General features: G+C 43.4%; 1 protein-coding gene across 2 annotated transcripts; it reads left to right on the top strand.

Moving 5' to 3' along the window:
- The first annotated feature begins 720 nt into the window (after positions 1–720).
- Positions 721–14,954, top strand: ENTPD8 (ectonucleoside triphosphate diphosphohydrolase 8). Of its 2 annotated transcripts, XM_007420598.4 has the most exons (10): positions 725–958; positions 8,529–8,656; positions 10,002–10,119; positions 10,445–10,595; positions 11,850–12,009; positions 12,866–13,096; positions 13,450–13,716; positions 14,152–14,262; positions 14,474–14,611; positions 14,772–14,954. In XM_007420598.4, the coding sequence occupies exons 2-10, from the start codon at positions 8,531–8,533 to the stop codon at positions 14,952–14,954; spliced, it is 1,485 nt and encodes a 494-aa protein (XP_007420660.1). In that variant the 5' UTR covers positions 725–958; positions 8,529–8,530. The 2 variants fall into 2 exon arrangements, with proteins under 2 accessions (XP_025022059.1, XP_007420660.1); XM_025166291.2 differs by lacking the exon at positions 14,474–14,611 and having other exon boundaries at positions 721–958.
- Positions 14,955–15,445: the final 491 nt, after the last annotated feature.

Genomic DNA, 15,445 nt, shown 5'->3' with positions numbered 1-15,445 from the left:
CATCGTAGACAATGAAACCCTTTTTCCCCTGGATCTTTGTTCATTTGTGTGTGGGTGTGCTTGACTGCCTTTGCGTGTCAATTTGAAACGTTTCGGTACTACCAGCTCCGCCGAGCATCTTCAGGTAGTGGACAAAATGGAGATATCTGTCACTTAATTGAAAGGTGGGGTAAGAAAACCCCCAGCCCAGGGCCCTTAAACTAGAAGGAAAATATGTATGTACGTACATGTGTACATTTTTTTTTTAGACCATCCGAAGTAGCTTTACGATGCCTTCTCAAAGCATCGGCCGCCAAGGTGAAATAAAAATATTTCCACCATGCTCCTAAACTTGAAATAAAGTTGACGCAGGCTTAAATCTCTAGAGTGTCCCATTGTTTACAAACCAACAGACTCTCCAGAGCTTCGTATAGATTTTTTTTTTTTTCCAAGCAAAGATCAGAGATGGATTGAACCCTTTTTTCATGCACAACCTATGCTTGGCCTGAAAGCAATGGCCTTTTGGTGCATAAAACTGCGTGGCTGGAGAATTTTCTCTCTCTCTCTCTCTCTCTCTCTCTCTGTCTCCACTATGACAGGTGCATGTTCACCTGGACCGCTTGGGAACTTAGCAAGCAAACATTGTCTCTCTTTTCGGTGGCGAAACTGTTGCAATCTGATGCGCCTTTGCTGGAAAAAGGGAAGTTCCAACCCTTTGCTGAGTGCCAACCGGTAAACAAAACCTGTGGGCAGGATGTCCTCCGGCGGTGGGGGGCGTTGCCTCAGAGGACCTCTGAGGCTAGGCAGGGAGAGGGAAACAAGAGGGGTTGATCAGCTGCATGAATCTCAGCCCACAAGCAACCTTTGCACGGAATCAGAAGAAGCGTAACTTTGTGGCAGAGGGTTGCTCCCCTCTTCCTGGTGCTATCCTGTCCTCGTTTCTGAAAACATTTACCTTGCCCACCTCTGCCCTCTGGAGGTAAGTGAGAAAGGGGAAAGAGTTGGAGCCTTTCTTCTTCTTCTTCTTCTTCTTCTTCTTCTTCTTCTTCTTCTTCTTCTTCTTCTTCTTCTTCTTCTTCTTCTTCTTCTTCTTCTTCTTCTTCTTCTTCTTCTTCTTCTTCTTCTTCTTCTTCTTCTTCCCCTTCCCCTTCCTTCCCTTCCCCTTCCCTCCCTCCCTCCCTCCCTTCTCTTTCTTTCTTTCTTTCTTTCTTTCTTTCTTTCTTTCTTTCTTTCTTTCTTTCTTTCTTTCTTTCTTTCTTTCTTTCTTCTCTCCCTTCCCTTCCCTTCCTTCCTTCCCTTCCCTTCCCTTCCTCCCTCCCTTCCTCCCTCCCTTCCCAAAGTCAATCCTCCTTCCTTCCTTCCTCCCTCCCTCCCTCCCTCCCTCCCTCCCTTCCTTCCTTCCTTCCTTCCTTCCTTCCTTCCTTCCTTCCTTCCTTCCTTCCTTCCTTCCTGTTTTGGGACTTTGCTGCTTTAAAAGAAAGATCATCTTTGCCCATCATAGAACTGATAGTTGAAATCGCTGTTGCAAAGTAGGGAGGCACTCTGCTGGATGGTCTTGACAAAATGAATGAGAGAAGGTGAGGTTTATTCAGGCTCACTAACCAAGAATAGTTCTGTTGAAACTCTGGGTTCAGAGGAAGCATAACCTGGCATAGAAGATACTGAAGAACAATATGAAAAGAGAGTTGTGTTCTTATGGCCCGTCCCAGTTGGGCTGAAGAAGACAAAACTTTTAATTTCCCACAGCATCTCTTATTATTGATAATTAATCATTTAGACATTATTCATGATTTAATGAGATAAATGAGAATTATATAGTTCTGTCTGAACTTAGTAGCCCTGATACTGAAATGGAATTTCTCAGTGCAGGAGCAGTCTACCTTTTAATTCCAGCTCACCACTTTGTGGTCTTTTTGTGGGCATCTTCGTGGTCTAGGATGCTGGATTCAACAGGATGAGTTTTTGTTCTCAGCCATACGGAGCACTGTGCTTTTCCTCTGTCCTGCAGTGCTCAGGGTCTGAAGACAGCCAGGTTTCCTGCTTCAAACGTTTCCTCATTTCACTGTCCACCGTGTACCTCTGTTGATGAACTTCTGCCTGGTCCCAGTAATTGCAGGGAATTTTTTTTTATCTTGCTCATTTATATTAACTTTCCTTCAAGGAGCACAGTTGGGTGAGGAGGTCAAGCTGAAACAGGCTGCTCTAAGTTGCTGAGAAAGGTTGATGGATGGCCAACATGTTTCTCCAAGAAAGAAGTAGAAGAAAACCATTATCATGGTCAACGACCAGTATGTGTCTCCCAAGATTTTTGCCAGCCAAGGAAAGAGAAGATATTTCCCATATTCCCCCTGCAAAATCCAACTAGATCATCAATTAAGTTGATTCCAAGAAGGGGGATAATGGGACTTCTCATATTCTCCCTGTAAAATCCATCTGGATCACTGATGAAGTTGATTGCCATATGGGGAATAATGGGACAGTTATCTTCTCCCAGCATAAATCAGATGTCAGGTTCACACAGTTATTCACCATCTGTTGATATCCAGATGTGAAAAACTGCTGGAATCCAAAATAGCTTGTGGGCCCCAAATGGAGAATAGCTGAACAAATTTAGAAGGCCAAGAGCAGATTCTCCGAAGCAAAATCAACAAATCAATCCATTTTTAAACCATGCAGTACGTGCGCCGAACTTTGGGAACTTCTTAAATGAACTTCTCAGTACTAGGTGATTGATAATTACAGGAGAAGCAGGTTGCCAAAGAAAACCTTTCTACGTTCATAATAGAATTAGGCAAATCCACCAGACCCCATTCTTGGAGCAATGAAATTTGGAATAGCCTTTCAAAGAAAAATGAGGGGTGTGCGTGTGTGTGTGTGTTGGGTAAGTGAGTGTGAATATATGAATTAGAATTTTCTGAGTATCAGATGATGCCTTAGCTTTAAAAATACACAAAACTATAATCCTAAACACATCTATTAGAGAATTAAGCCCCACAACGGCTTAACTAAAATTAATCTGAAAAATTTTCTATGTTTAGTTTTTGCAACCATTGATTTAACCTGCTGTGCAAAAAATAAGTAAACTTGGGTGTTATCTAGCATAAATTTGATATCCTGTTGATACCCTGTCCTTTTTTTAAAGAGTTCTAGAAAGCATATTTGATTTCTCTTTTCCTTCTTTAAAAATGTTTCCTCACCGCAACTTGTCAGATGGGTTAGGCTCAGAGTGACAGACTGCATTAAGATCAGTAATGCTGTTTGCAGCCAAGTGGGACATTTAAGTCCAGAACTTCCAGGATTTTAAAATCTTTCTTTTTAGAATACCCCTAGCTGGTGGAAGGCCATTAGGAATATATGATTGCACTCAAATTAGGGAGGAAAAAAATGATGCGTCTTCCATTCCCCCTAAATTATTTCAAATTCCTAACTTCATGTTCTGAAATAGAATAGCAGTTCATGGAGAACAATTTGGAGATCTTCCTTCCTGGTTTACAGTCCCTAACTTCTGCAAACCTACTAACCAGAGATGAGGAAACTGTGGTCCAAGGTATTTGATACACAGCAGATCAGAAAACACTCATCTGTCCCATTCTTCTTCCTCCAAACATGTTCTGCAGAGCAGAAAGCTGGTCTAGAGACTCTTTGAGGTCCTTTCCAACCCTATAATTCTATGACCTTAAGTTGTCCATTGATAAGTTATGGACACTTAAAAAAAATTCTTAAGGGATGGACAACATCTGGTTGTAGGGCGACAAAACACTTCATAGGTTCAGTACCACTTCAGATGACTGACTTGTTGAGAGGACCCAGCATGGCCTTCCGCTTCACGTTCAGACATTTTCAGTGGTGGGCCGAGAGAGAATGTTTGCAACGACAGGGTCTTTTTCCACTGAAGTTGTGAGAAGTGACAAGTCTCTTGAAAACAACAACACACATTCACTTGTGTGGCTGTGAATCGAGTTGTGGTTGCCCTCATTGCATGTGGTTGCCCAGCTGCTATTTTTAAATTTTGCACTCATTAATTGGTTTCAGTGTGTAACACTTTACATGATTGATTTCTATTTCTATCTGCAACATTTTATATTTTACAGAAGTACCTCTTTCCCCCAAAACTGCCTTAGGTTATAAACAGAAAGCAGAATGCCATATGATTTATTCTAGTGAGGATGACGACACGGCGATAATTGGGTGTTGTCAGCTGACGCGGTCTTCGTTTTGGTAGAGATATCATGGATTAAATTGGAGATGGAGTTTTTATTGCTCTGTGGTGAACTTATTGGAGCTGAATTCAACAATTAGATACATAAAAATTAACTAATCATGATGATGAACTTCTATCCACCTTAGCCTTTCCTTTTCTCTTTAAACAAACAACCTTCAGGTGAAAGCTTAAGCAGATCAGAAAAAAGGTGTGAATTCCTTGTGGTTTATGTATTCCATCCATATTACTGGATTTACTTGATCTGTTGGCCAATTCAGGCCATTCTGTTCATTTCGTCCTGAAGGGTGAAGAGCTTTTGGCCATCAGAGACCTCTTAGCGAACTGCACCTCCCATCTAGGATCATTCTTCAAATACCTCATACCAGTTAGGAATGCCAGCTCAAGAAAAGATTGACACTTGGTCAAAGGTTAATTATTAAATGATGAGAAAATAAACACGAGCAAGTTATAAAAATAATTTGCTTGAGCAGATAGTGGGCCTTGAAAGTGAAGTTTCGTGGACCTGGTGCAGCTGACCTGTGCAGGAAGCTTGCTAAAACTGGGGGAAAATATTTTTAAAAAAAGAATAACTGTAACTAGTTGTATGGACAGGATATAAAACTTTTATTATATGTATTCAGGTTGAAACATTAACTTACTTGTACACAAGGCTGGGAGGAAAGTAGCTGTTGAAACGCTGTTAGTTTCTACCCATTACTACCTTTGTCCAACCCAAACAACCAACGTCAGAGAAGATGAGAATCGATCACATATGGAATAATTTGTTCTGGTGAAATTTTATTGCTGCAGAAAGTTACATGACGAAACTTTCTCTGATCACAATCAGAGAGATGGCTATCCAAGCCACATTTCAGGATCTTAATACATGGTAGGCATGTATTTCCTTTCTCTGGCACAGATAAACATGCATCATGTTGCAAGGAATTTTGAAATCAAGGTGTGTGACACATTTTCAGCCCTGGAAATTACATTAAAAAAAAAAATTGTCCCTGGATAGTATTATTCCTATCCTCAATACTTCTGGCCTTTGGAAGTCGCTTTCAAAGAAACAGTGTGGTGCAAGGTTGATTTAACTTCTAGAAAGAAGGAGGGCAGGATTAAAATATGCCTTTCAGGGGTGTCATTAAGTAATTTTAGGCTCTGGGTTTAATGGGCTTAACTGCCCACAAAGTTTCTAGATCTCTTTGTGTTTGCCATTGTACCAATTCGCTTCCTGGACTTCTTTTCAAATTCCTTTGTTCCAGCTGAAATGGCGAGAGAGCGGTGTATATCTCAGCTGGTAAAAGCTACACTGATAATCATCTCCTGATCTGTTTAAAAAAAAGAAAAAGAAATCTGCAGACCTCGAGTGGCATTTGAAATGTTTAAAAGGATAGTCTTTCCTGGCTGGGTATAATGTGATTCTGACCCACTGCAAATTTATAAAAAAAAAAAAATGTTGTCTTTCCAGAGGTGTCTACACAGGGAAGGAGTAAAAAATGTCAAGATGTTGGCCACTCTAAATCCCCACCCCTGTTTTTACAAGTGTAAAACAGTCACAGAGAGCCAGTCTGGGGTAGCAGTGAAGGCACCAGGCGAGAAACCAAGAGACCCTGAGTTCTAGTCCTGCCTTGGACACAAAACCAGCTGGGTGGCCTTGGGCCAGTCCCTCTCTCTCAGCCCTAGGAAGGAGGCAATGGCAAACCACTTCTGAAAAACCTTGCCAAGAAAACTGCAGGGACTAGTCCAGGCAGTTGCCAGGAGTCAACACTAACTCAAAGACACACACACACACAATGTTCACAGGGGCTCCACAGTGTAGAGGAGACGGTAACACAATCCACGGAGGGAGGGAAGGCATTGACTTGACTCAGCAGAGCTAATCATTCTCCATGCGCTTATGTGCATGGAGTCAACTTTACCTTCTAGAAACTCAAGGCTTTGGGTGCACGTCTCACAGCAACCTTGTAACGGGGTGGGTTCCCAGGGCTCCCCCCATGTCTGATTTGGGAAGGGGCAGATGGTTTCAAGGTCAACTCTGGGGGTTTGCACCCATGCGCTTTGCTTGACAGCATTACAGGAGTGGTCAATGGGTGGCTCAGGTCTTGGAGATGGTTCTCTTGCGTGACCTTGCTTTTCTGGCTGTGCAATTGTGAATCATCATTGCAGATTGTGTGGGATGGGTGTGGCTGTCACTGGCTGGCTTGGGTGCCCCCCTTCCCCACCGTTTTACAGCTCTTTGGAATGTGGTAACTCTGTTTGTATAGGGTTTGTTTCTTGGCTGAAGTCCACAGGCTCAATCAACTCATGTTGACTGTGTGGGTTTCTATATATATATATATAGACACACACTTTCTAAACAAGAATATTCAATAAATGAGATCAAACAGGAAGCAAATGCTCCTGGTGACCTTTTCTGACTCTTTTATTTTCTTTTTGCCAAGAATATGGATTAAATATTGCTTGCTAGAAGGCTACGTTTAGTTGCTGGTCAGCCTAACCCTTAAAGCATCCATTACCTTCTTTTAAAAATGCAGCAGAAATCTTTTCCTATCGGTTGAGCCTTTGTCCTCCCTTAAAGATGCCCTTGGAAAAATGAAAATGCCCCATGCAACTGCATCGTTTCTCTGCAGTTCCCCCAACCTCCTTAAAAACCAAGGGAAGAGAAACAGGGAAGTAGGACAGAACCAGATTCCAGGTTCACACATTACACTAAGCCATGATGGGTGTTTCTGGCATCCAGCTTTCCACATCTGAGCCCTGCAACACTGCCCTTGATGGTTTTGTAGGTAATGCAAGCCTGGCTAATGATGGCTTATTTAGCCAACCAGGATGAAGCAAAGCAGAGTTCAGGAGAACATCCAGCCCCTAATCCTCCCTCCTGGCTCTCCACAAGCCAATAAAAACAGTTGTATTTGGCTCTCCCTCTGGACTTCATTGCTTGATTGAAGGAGTTCCATCTTGATATACATGTCATGTTTTTATTCCTTCTCTTTTCTGTTCTTCCTGGACACTGCCCAAAGACTCCTGAGTTCCCAAGCCTCAGAAGCAAAATGTAAACTAAGAAAGAAATGTATTTCCTTGAAGCAGCGATTACGACGCCTTGCTGAGCCTCCCCAATTGTGCAAGGTTTACCGGGCTGCAATTTGCAGCCCGCTTCGGACTTTTTCCCAGCAAATTAACGCAGGTGCCGAGAGCAATAGGTTAATCCTTCTTTGAGCCAAGAATCTGAGGCATCCCCGGTGTCCAAAAGTCTTGCATTGTTCTCAGCAGCTGGGAAGAAATGAAGAAGGCGGCGGAGGGCCTCCGCAAGTATATGGCCAGCAAACGTTTTGCTTGCAGCCTTGCAGGTGGCCAGAATGCCACACCGAGGCCAAGAGGAAACACTTTAATTGATTTGGAATGCAAATGCAATCAGCTTGAAATTCAGGGAGCAGGAAGCAGTAGTAGGTAGTGAAGAAGGACACGAATGGGAGAAGAAAGGGGTGACTTCGTAAAAGACCGGAAACCTTTTATGGACTTCTTTGTTAAAAGAAGAAAAAAGTGAAATGGTGATTTATGGATTTAATGATTGAGAAAGATGAGAATTAAGTAAGGGTCTAAAGGGATTTCTGGAATAGGTGAGAGGGAGGGGAGATGATGGATTTGTTAATATCAGTTGAAAAGAAGGTTGGAAGTCATCTACTTCAATTTCTTTAGTTGTTTCTTTTTTGTTTTTCTTTTTTCTTTGCACTCCTTCCTTCCTTCCTTCCTTCCTTCCTGAGAGGCTCTCCTGGGGGAAATGGTGTAGTCAGCTGTGGACATGGATTCTCAAACTCAAGAGTAAAGAGTCAGATCTTCATCTGATGCCCAAAAGCACAGAAACATAGAAATATAGAGTTGGAAGGGATCAGAGGGACCACCTAGGTAGATAATACCATCACCAGTTTGGAGTTCAGCACCTTTTTCCCATGATAATTTCTGGGGATCAATGCAGCCTTGGAAAACACGATTGTCCCTTCAGTAGGAATGCATTTCATCATCATGAGAGGAGCTGATGACCTCTTCTTTAGGAATCTTCCTCTCCCTCCCTGGATTTGAGTGGGAGAACCTTGCAACGCAGCACTGTTTCCCATCAAATAGGACACCCAAGCACCAGGTGGAAAATCTCAGAAAGAGTGGGGAAGAATTTTCTGAGGAGGAGTTGGGAATCTCTGGAAGATTTTCTTCAGAATCCATACCACCACCAACCTGAACCATCACCCATCTAATTTCTGAAAGCAGAAGGAACCCGAGTGGGTTCCCTAGGATTATCTTTGTGACTGATTGAGATGGGAACTCCAACACATTCATGTTTTTGTCTTCCTAGAAATGGGCTTCAAGTGGAACAGTTGGCATCTCCGTGGAGCTCTGATCCTTTTGGGTATATTTTCTCTCACTGCCCTGATTCTTAGCTTGGTGAGAATCCACAATGTTGCACAACCGTCTGAGAACAAGGTGAGTGGGCAAAGCTATTTGGAGACACTGTGGCACAATGGTTAAAGTAGTGGATCGGGACTGGAAAGACTCTGACTCAAGTCCAGTTTTAGATGTGGAAGCTTGATGTCTTGCAGCTCAAGACAGGACAAGAAAAGCAGAATATCTAACAACTAAATGAATGGGCATACTATATCTTTATCTGAATTTGCTGGTTGAACCTGGAACACTGTCTTAACAAGACCAGCTGTCTAATTTTTTTCGTTTCACACCACTTTTCTAATTGTATTTTTTAAAAATACCTTCAGGCAGAAGTAACTTCCTATTTCCACTGTAGTACAGAACTTCACAAAAGTTATTTCCTTTTCATTTAAATTCTCTAATGAATACATCAAACACTATAAACATTTTTATATCTGATGATAGTTTTTTGAAAAAAAAAATTGCTTTTCCATGACAACATGATATCTTCATTTCCTATTATTAGAAAGTGTATTATTCAACTGAGGTCTCTCTGTTGTAACAGCTAGACCAAACTTCCATTATCAGAAAGACGATAGCTGGGAATGTTAGTTGCAAAGAACATGACGAGAAGTTCTCATATCTTGCGCATGGCTTCCCATATGCATCTTTTGGGCAGTTTGAGAAACAGAGCACCATTTGTATGTTCTTCTAGAACAGTGTTTCTCAACCTTGGCAACTTTAAGATGTCTGGACTTCAACTCCCAGAATTCCCCAGAGAAACACTGTTCTAGAATCTGTAGTTCCAAAACAAACCAAATATCTAGGCCTTAAGATTAGGAAGAGACTTTGAAATACGAAGGCTGTTCCTTTTCATATCTTGAAACTTGGTGATCTGGAACCCAGAAATCACCTCTGCATTGCTCCGCATTGCTCCATATACTAGAATGGACTTCCTTCTTGATTTTACCATTCAGATTTCAAAATCAAGCTTTTTATTTTTATTTTTTTTGCTCCAAATCGATCACCCATTCTAAAATTCATCTGCTTCCACTTTTAAGGGTGAGAAAGACTACTGAAGTTCTCAGAAAGAGTGTGTAGAATCGCTTTGATAAATTATATTCAGAAATGAGAAACTGTTTGTGCCCTGGGAAGCAAATTACTCCAGGGCTGCAAAAAATGGAGAGGGAATTTTAGCCTCCTGTCTTGCCCCCATCATTAACCTTCCAGTTCATCATACGTACATTTTTCTAACTCTATAGACTGCTGCTGCCTAGGACTTTAAAGCCATTCTCAATCAAATCTGCAGAACAGCTGATCTGACAGCTCAGGTTTTACAAAGCTTGGTTGAAGCTGAGTTGCTTTTCCCCACCTGACTGTTTTATTTTGAATGACTTCTTTCCAGTATGGCTTGGTGTTTGATGCAGGTTCATCACACACGTCCCTCTTTGTATACCAGTGGCCGATGGAGAAGGAAAACAATACGGGCATGGTTAGCCAAATGTTCTCCTGCAATGTCAAAGGTCAGTTTTTCTTTTTTTCATTATTCTGAAATGTATTATGGTGTCTGTGGAAGGTGAGGCAGAGTATTCAATAGCAGAGAATATACAGTACATAGCCCAGTTGGGTTCTTGATCTTCTCCAAGCTTGGTGGTTTTCTTGCAGATGTTTCCTTACCAGATGCTGTTACCTTGCTGGTAATGAAACATCTGTAAGAAAACAACCAAGCTTGGAGAACAGCAAGAACCCAACCAGCTGTGTTGCCTATGGGCAAACCCCAGTGTTTGAGACACTCCATATGACCACGCCAGCAATTGAATTTCCTCCTCTTGCTTTTTGTCATTCCAGGACTTGGAATATCAAGCTATGCCAGTAACCCTCCACAGGCTGGTGCTTCTCTGCAGGAATGTCTGAAGGCAGCCATGGAAGTCATCCCTCCTGAAAGACAGCGAGAGTCACCCATTTATTTGGGAGCTACAGCTGGCATGAGGCTACTCAGGTACAAAGGGTTCAAACACGGTGCTAAACTCAGGTTTGTTTAATTGTGGTTTATTACGACAAACAGAACTGGCTGGGTTTGCACAAGGTGCTAAGCCATTAACCTCAGTTTGCAAACCACAGTTCACAGCTTCAGCAGTTACGATTGGGGTGGTGACCTCTGAGATGCTTTTCTTGACTCCTCTGACCATATTTGCAATTTCTCTCTCCCATTTTCGAGCAGGGGAACCAGGAAAAGTGTAGCTTCATCCCACAAAGCAAAGAAAAATGGCAAAATTCCATCTCCCCCCAAATTCAGGAGAACTAAGTCCCAAATCACAGCTTTGTCCACGGTGGTCCTCAGGCTTTTAAACCTGAAGGGTGGGCTTTGCCCATCAAAAGGTGCATCCCTGTGCATAGTTAAAGCCAACCCAATGGCATTTTTTGGGTTGCAGGAATGGGACCAGCAAAATCTGGTCCACCAAGGAACTTGAGAATAAATCTGTGACTGCTTTTTTTTCTTTTAATGGAGAAGTTATGACTCCCATTAAGTCAAGAGTCTGGTGGCGTCATTTCTGACTAACACCTTTTATTAAAAGCTCATAAAAGCTTCTGCCTTTTAATAAAAGGTGTTTTAATAAAAGGTGTTAGGAGAGGTGTTACCTGATTTTTCGCCATCGTAGACTAATGCAGCTTGCTCACTTCCTACAATGGCTGCAACCATTAAGGAGAAATGGCTAAATTGACGTTTGATTAAGGCGGGGACAGTCTTCTATAAAAGACTGGGAAGCTTTTATGGATTTTTTTGCTGCAAATGGATCAAAATGGTGATCTTTGGATTTACTGATTAAAAAGGGATGTATATGGGAAGAAGGGAACCATGCTACAGTATGTAACTTGGGAGGGTGGAAACAGCGTTAACTACAATTGAAATTGCTGCAAAGATCAGAAGTCACTTCTTTAAATATTTCTTTTTCCTTGGTCTATACTATGGTTTACCTTTTCTTCTACTTTTCTATCTTCCCTATGTTTCTTTTTATATCTTTCTCCCTTTTTAATTTTTCTGTAGCTTTTCACTTCGTAAAAAAGTTGCTTCAATAAAAATGATTTAAAAGAGACTCTAATTAAGGAGGATTCTTAGTGCTCCAGATTAGGGAAGGAAGGAAGGAAGAAATCTCAGCATAGGCAACTCATCTGGATTTATTTCTTAAAGGAGTATGTTTCTAGTCCTTATGGAAGCAAAAACTCATGCCTTTCTATGTGAACGATTCGACAGCATGCAGAACAAGTCAGCAGCGGCGCAGATTTTGGAGGCGGTCTCGCAAACTATTCAGCAGTATCCTGTGAATTTCCAAGGGGCTCGAATTATCAGTGGGAAAGAGGAAGGCACGTTTGGCTGGATCACCATAAACTATCTGCTGAATTCTTTCACACAGGTAGGGCTGGGTCATGCTTTAGATACACGTTGGGTGTAGGATCTGGGCGCAGCATTCCGATTTATGCAAGAATATACCCTTTCCAAAATTGGGGGAGCATCCTTTAGGTTTTCTTTTTAAAAAAAAAAAAAATTATTTGTTTGATAAAAGTCTGAGGTTTCTTCCAGATGAAAAAGAACCCTCCTTCCTTCAGGGCGAAGTCCTTAAAAGCTCCAACTTAAAAACTAAGGAACAAGACACACACACCAGTTGGAAAACTCAGTGTGTTATTGTAATGAATTTATTGATCCCACCCAGTGCACTGTAGTTGAAAAAGAGGAATTAAGTAGTCAAGATGAAGAAAACAGTCCTTAGGGCATTGGGCAGGGACCATGGCCATGATAGTCCAGTTCACCCGGGGAGCGTCAGCTGGCAGAAGATTGTTTGGGGAGCTCGCCTTGACCGATCAATCAGATTCATTTCTGTCTGTTGTTGCTTTGATTTGGGGGAGGGTGATTTGAGGGGAGGGGTTAGTTTTTCATGTACATGGTTAGCTCTTCCCTCAGAGAAGAGTGGGAGCCTTTCTCAAAGAACTGGGGTGGGGGGCGTTAATCTTGAAATTGCTCTGCACCTTGGCTGTCTCTCACCCTTGGTTGTCTCTCACCCAGAGATGTTCGGAAAAGATTCTGGTTATCTTAAAGGGGCAGCAATGGGTTAGGCATGTCTTCTCCTTCCAGGCTCTGATGAAGTACCTGGTTTCCATCCAGAAGAGGTTTTCTACATCCCACACCAAGATAATTGAACTGCCATCTGGGTTGACCTGCCCTGATGGAGTCTTAGCCCTTGTTCCCACCCTGCCCTCATTTTATCTCTGCAGTATTCGGTAAAAGACCGAGGTTGGATCCGGCCTCCGTCAGCCAATATCCTGGGAGCTCTGGACCTTGGAGGAGCCTCCACCCAGATCAGCTTCATCCCCGCCGGCTCTATTGCAGATCCGGCCCAAGCCGCGCAGTTCCGCCTCTATGGGTTTGACTATACCATCTACAGCCACAGCTACCTGTGCTATGGCCAGAACCAAGCCTTCCAGCGGGTGATCTGGGCAATTCTTGTAAGTTAACCAGAGGATTGTTTGGAAGCCGCTGGGGAGGATGGGAGGGGGGGCAGTAAGAAAAGCGAGGGGAATATTTGATGCGTTGGCTGCTCCCTGTTTCGACCGAGGGGAACAGGTGGAATTGAGAGAGCACGCAGAGAACCATCTGCTTTTTTTAACCAAGGAGCTTCATTTGTGTTCCGGCATTCTTGCTGTTTTCCCGGCTTCTTGGAGGAAAGGGTTTCAGTGGGGGTCCCTGAGCCAAATCAAGGATGATGGTGTCCTTCTCTGGGGAATCTCCAGCCAAAGGGCCCAGGGAATGTTTATGATAGGGGCAGGGCTGTGGTTAATTCTGTGAATGTTGTCTTCAGGATGGAAGCACCAGCGTTGAGGTGGATCAACCCTGCTATCCAAAGGGTTACAAAGAAACGGTGCAGAGAGCACCCATCTATAGCAACTCGTGTGTCAAGCCTCCCTCCCTGACCGCATCCTCAGGGAACGTAACTCTGCTGGGCCAAGGCAATTCCACCCTTTGTCGGGAAAGGTTCAGGAGCATCTTCAATTTCTCCGGCTGCCGAGATCTCTTGCCCTGTGGCTTCGAAGGGATCTACCAGCCAAAAGTCAATGGGAAGTTCTTGGTAGGAGGCTTTGCTAACAAATTCTGAATTCCCAGAGAGGGGAGTTAGATTTATGGGCGTTCTCTGAGATTATGGATAGTTTGGGGCATCTGTTCCATAAATTAAAGAGCAGATGCAGGAATGTTTCTCAGATTGGGACCCTGGAAGTAGGAGTCTTTGAATCTTCGCTCTGACCCATTGCTAGCCTCAAAGCCTTGGGGGTTGCCTAGGAGTTGGGAGAACTGTGTGTTTGAGCCAGCCTTGGCCATGCTGAACCATTCTCCTAAAAAAAAAAAAGGGGGGGGCGCAAAGGAGATGTGGGGTTCCTTGCCTAGCTACGTTCCTGCTTTGCCCTCATTGCTGCTGAACTAATCTAGATGAGATCTCCACCCCATTGCAGATACGGTGAGAAATTTCCAATGTGATGTTTGTATTTTTTTTTTTTAAATCTTCCAGGCCTTTTCTGCATATTACTACACTTTCCACTTTCTGAACCTAACAGAGACTCAGCCACTCGCCACTGTAGAGAGAACCATTCAAACTTTCTGTGCCAGAACATGGAAAGATGTAAGTATCTTAGTATTCTCTCTTTTCATCCATCCCCTCCTTTTTCTCTCCCTCCCTCCCATCCACCCCCTCTTATTTATCCATCCATCCATCCATCCATCCATCCATCCATCCATCCATCCATCCATGACTATTCTGACTTTTTAGGCTGGTGATACAGAAAAGGCACTTCCATTAATATGCCCTTGGTCTTAATCTGTGCTTCTCCCAGTTGAGCTCCAGTTACCCTGGTGAAAAAGTGTTCCACCTAAAGAATTACTGTGGCAGTGCCAACTACATCTTGACCCTTTTATTGGAGGGTTACGGCTTCCGAAATGACACGTGGCAAAACATCGCCTTCCAGATGCAGGTGAGACAGGCTCAGGTGGTGTTGACCCAACAGAGTTTACTTTGGTTTATTGTAAGCTGCCAGACTCTCCGTGTTGCAGGTGTACGTTTTTCCAGCAAATAAGCACACCTGTTCCCAAATAAATCTTTCCCGTCCCTAATAGCCCTGTTTTTCCCCACAGGCTGCCGATTCTGATATCGGCTGGACGCTGGGATACATGCTCAACCTCACCAATATGATCCCAGCTGAAGCCCCTCAACTGCTCAAGGGACACGAGGAAGGGATTTGGGCCGCAAGCATCTTCTTCATCGTGGCCACCCTGGTTCTCTGCCTCCTCCTCCTCATTTTGCATTCTGTGCTGTGAGAGAGACCCCACAAGGACACATCTCCCTGGCCTGGGAGGCGTTCCCAGTCTTGTCTGGCCAAGGAATGAACCCCCATTGCCACGCACTTCCTACCTCATCAGCCTCCGCCCATTTTGGCCCGAGGCAGAGATACTGTCCTCCCGTGGGGAACACCAACCCCAGCCCTGCTCCGTCTACTCCTCTCCAACCTTGGGACATTGGCTTGTTTGTTCAGAGGTCCTTTACTATTTTTATTTTTATTTATTAAACCTGTCAGCCACCCCCCCCTCAAGACTCATGACACCTTCAAACTACTGTATGGTGGGACTTCCCCAACAGAAAGGCACGCAGGTTCAACAAGGAGAAGACAGTTCGTAGAATACTGCATAAGCAGTGATGACAATGTCTCCTTGCCAAAGGAAAATAATTAATTTTCAGAAAACACATCTAGAAAGGAACATGAGGGTCCCTTAGCATGGACCGGGGTGGCTCTGGTTTGAATTCTACCTTT

Source organism: Python bivittatus, unplaced genomic scaffold (genome assembly GCF_059951505.1).
Source record: "Python bivittatus isolate LINGU-HERP-01145 unplaced genomic scaffold, Pbiv_v1 ctg000160_np1212, whole genome shotgun sequence".
NCBI lineage: Eukaryota > Metazoa > Chordata > Lepidosauria > Squamata > Pythonidae > Python > Python bivittatus.
The sequence above is the reverse complement of the archived record's forward strand: the minus strand, read 5'-3'. Positions and strand labels throughout refer to the sequence as shown.

Coding starts and splice junctions, on each gene's coding strand:
- ENTPD8 (XM_007420598.4), top strand. CDS start 8,531: ATGGGCTTCAAGTGGAACAGTTGGCATCTCCGTGGAGCTCTGATCCTT. Junction 8,657..10,001: donor CACAACCGTCTGAGAACAAG/GTGAGTGGGCAA, acceptor ACTTCTTTCCAG/TATGGCTTGGTGTTTGATGC. Junction 10,596..11,849: donor GCTGGCATGAGGCTACTCAG/GTACAAAGGGTT, acceptor ACGATTCGACAG/CATGCAGAACAAGTCAGCAG.